Raw genomic sequence first — 2,872 nt, forward strand, 5'->3', positions numbered from 1 at the left:
ACCCCCAGCCAAGACCCCCCCAGGAGCCCTGCAGCCCCAGCCCTGAGACCCTCCTCCAGAGCCAACCCCCAGCTCTGCCCCCCAGCTAGGCTCACAGCCCCCTGGGACTCCTCCTAACCCCCACCTCCTGGAATCACCCTGGGCAGCCCCCACAGGTTGCCCAATCCCCATCATCACCCCAAGAGCCCCAGCCCCACTCCCAGAGCCCTCTTAAAAATTCTCCCAGCCCTGGGACACCCCTGGAGCCCCCCCAGCCAAGCCCCCTTGGCCACCTCCAGCCCCAGCCCTGAGATTCCCCCAACCCGCAGTGCCACCCATCCTGGACCCTCCAGGCCTGAGATCCCTCCGGGGCTGACTCAGGCCTCATCCTCTTAGGTCCCCTGACCCCCAGACTCCCCCTCTGGGGCAGCCCTGCTTATAGGGGGGTTCCCTTCTGCAGTCGAGGCCCTGGGGGATCCCCCCACAGCTCCTCCAACCTGCTCTGCACCCCCCCAGATTTTCCGTAGCTATGAGGGGGCGGCTGTGGACTTGACCTCTCACTTCACCCTGCACACTGCCCACGTCATTTGTGACCTCATCTTCGGGCCTATGGTGAGAGCTGGTAGGGCAGGAGAGGGTTCGGGGACTCAGGCATCCGGGGGCTCTAGCTCACCCCAGGGGACTTCTAGGAGGGTGGGGAGTGAACCTAGGTTTTTCGGGGATCCCAGCTTACCCCAGGGAACTCTAGAGATCCAACCCAGGTGTCCAGGGCCCCTAGTTCACTCCAGAGGACTATGGGGAAGGCAAGGCATGAACCCAGGCATCCTCTCCCCTCACAGATGCCATCGGAGGCTGAGATCCGGGACTTCACAGCCTGCATCACGGAGCTGGTGCAGCTGTGGAGCTGCATCTCCATCCAGGCGCTGGACACTGTGCCTCTGCTGCGGGTGAGGGGGGGTCCAGCAGGGGGTCACTAGGGAGTGCTGTGCTGTGGGCAGCGCTTTCTCCCCTCCAGTGGGCACTTGTTTGCAACATGGCAGGCAAGGCTACTGCAGCCCCGTAGGGTGATGTGGGACACTAGGGGGCACTGCGGGGCTTGGGGAGGGTCCAGCATGGGGTTGAGTCTCAGTTTTGGGGTCCCCCCCTAGATTCTGCCCAACCCATCCCTGCAGCGACTGCTGCAGGTGGTGGAGAAGCGTGATGCCTTTGTGCGGGCCCAGATCCAGCGGCACCAGGTAGGGCCTTTCCCTGGGGTGAGAGGGTCTCATGGGGGGGCGGTCTGGAGTCCAGGCAGTGGGCTCTGAGGCAGTACAGAGGGGTTCCCTGGTGTGGAGGGGGGTGCCCAGGGGTGAAGGGGGGGTCCATATAGTGGGGGGGGTTCTGATGGGGGCAGTAGGGTCCCTGGGGGGAGGGCAGAATCCCTTGTGGGGTCCCTGGAGTGTGAGGGGGGTCTCTTGGGTAGGGGAAATTCCTTGGGGGGTCCCTGGGGCAGGGAGAGGGTCTATGTGGGGGGGGTCACAGCATCCCTAGGGGGGAACTGTCGGTGGTGGTGGGGTCCCTGGAGTATCCCCGCAGGTAGAGAGGCGTACCTGGGTGGTCTCCAGGGATAGGAGGCTCCCAAGGGGGCAGTCCCTGGCAGCAGGGTCGGGTCCTTGAGGGCAGAGGGGTTCTTGTGGGGGTGAGGCCTGGAGAGGTCTCCAAACAATGTTGGGGGGAGGTCGCTGGGGTGTCCCAGGCTCCCTTTCTGCCACCCCAAGGAATCTCTGGAGCCAGAGAGGCCGCGGGACGTGGTGGACCATCTGCTGCTGGCGATGGGGGACCTGGGCCCCGAGCGGCTGCACATGGCTCTTGTTGACCTCTTCATCGGTGGCACTGAGACCACGGCTGCGCTGCTGGCCTGGGCCTGCGCCTTCCTGGTCCGTCACCCCGAGGTGGGTGGGGTTGTGGGGGAGGCTGTGGCTGATGTGTGGGGCTGTGGCGGGAGCTGTAGAGGAGCTCAGGGGAACCTAGGGGGCTGGGTGGCGGCCCCCAACGGGCCATGGAAGGGTTGGGTGGTTCCCAAGGGGCCTGGTCATAGGGGGCTGGAGGGATGTACAGTGGTCTAGGTAGGGTTGTGGAGACCTCAGGGGGCCAGGGCTGCAGCTGTGGGGGCCTTAGGATCCATAAGGACCCAGGGGGCCACAGGGGGGTCTCACCCATGCCCCCCACCCCGCAGGTGCAGGACAGGATCCATGCAGAGCTGCAGGACGTGCTTGGCCCCACGGCCCCCCTGAGCCCCCGTGACCGTGACCGTCTGCCCCTGCTCAGCGCCACCCTGAACGAGACCCTGCGTCTGCGGCCACCTGTGCCCCTCGCCCTGCCCCACCGCACCACCCGCCCCACCAGGTACCCCCAGCACCCCACAACCCCCCCACCCCATTCCCTGGGCTGTCCCACCTCCCAGGGGGTAGGAACTGCCTGTGTTGCAGGGGGGAACAGCTTGGAAAGGGGCCACGGGGCAGCTCCATGGAGTGTCGAGACCCCCGAGCACATGGTGCTGTCCTGTGCCCCCCTCCAAACCATTCCCCCCTGTGACATTGGCTTTGACCTACAGGTTCCTACCCGCCCTTGGTGCCATCACCCAGGTGCTCCCCTGCCCTGTTCGTCTGACCCACTGACCCCCCACCCAGCGTCCCCTCTGCAAACCATTGCACCCTGCAACACCAGCTCTGACTCACAGATTCCTACCTACTGGTGCCACAGCCCTGGGTGCCCCCACATCTGCCCCCCTAGTAAGCCTTGCTCTGCCCTTCCAACCCATTCATCCCCCTCACATCCCCCCTCCAAACCATTCACCCCTGCAATGCTCACTTTGAGCCATAGGTTCCTACCCCCTTCCCTCCCCATGTCGCAG

At 65.2% G+C, this 2,872-nt stretch overlaps 1 protein-coding gene across 1 annotated transcript in view; it reads left to right on the forward strand.

Moving 5' to 3' along the window:
- Positions 1 to 302: 302 nt before the first annotated feature.
- The window catches only part of LOC112548178 (steroid 21-hydroxylase), a 3,635-nt gene continuing 1,065 nt past the window's right edge, over positions 303 to 2,872 (forward strand). The window contains exons 1-5 of the mRNA XM_025192943.1: positions 303 to 591; positions 819 to 926; positions 1,128 to 1,214; positions 1,737 to 1,910; positions 2,195 to 2,364. Of these exons, the coding sequence (XP_025048728.1) occupies positions 589 to 591; positions 819 to 926; positions 1,128 to 1,214; positions 1,737 to 1,910; positions 2,195 to 2,364 (542 nt within the window). The 5' untranslated portion in view covers positions 303 to 588. The remainder of the gene's footprint in view (positions 592 to 818; positions 927 to 1,127; positions 1,215 to 1,736; positions 1,911 to 2,194; positions 2,365 to 2,872) is intronic.

This window comes from Alligator sinensis, unplaced genomic scaffold, assembly GCF_000455745.1.
Source record: "Alligator sinensis unplaced genomic scaffold, ASM45574v1 scaffold184_1, whole genome shotgun sequence".
NCBI lineage: Eukaryota > Metazoa > Chordata > Crocodylia > Alligatoridae > Alligator > Alligator sinensis.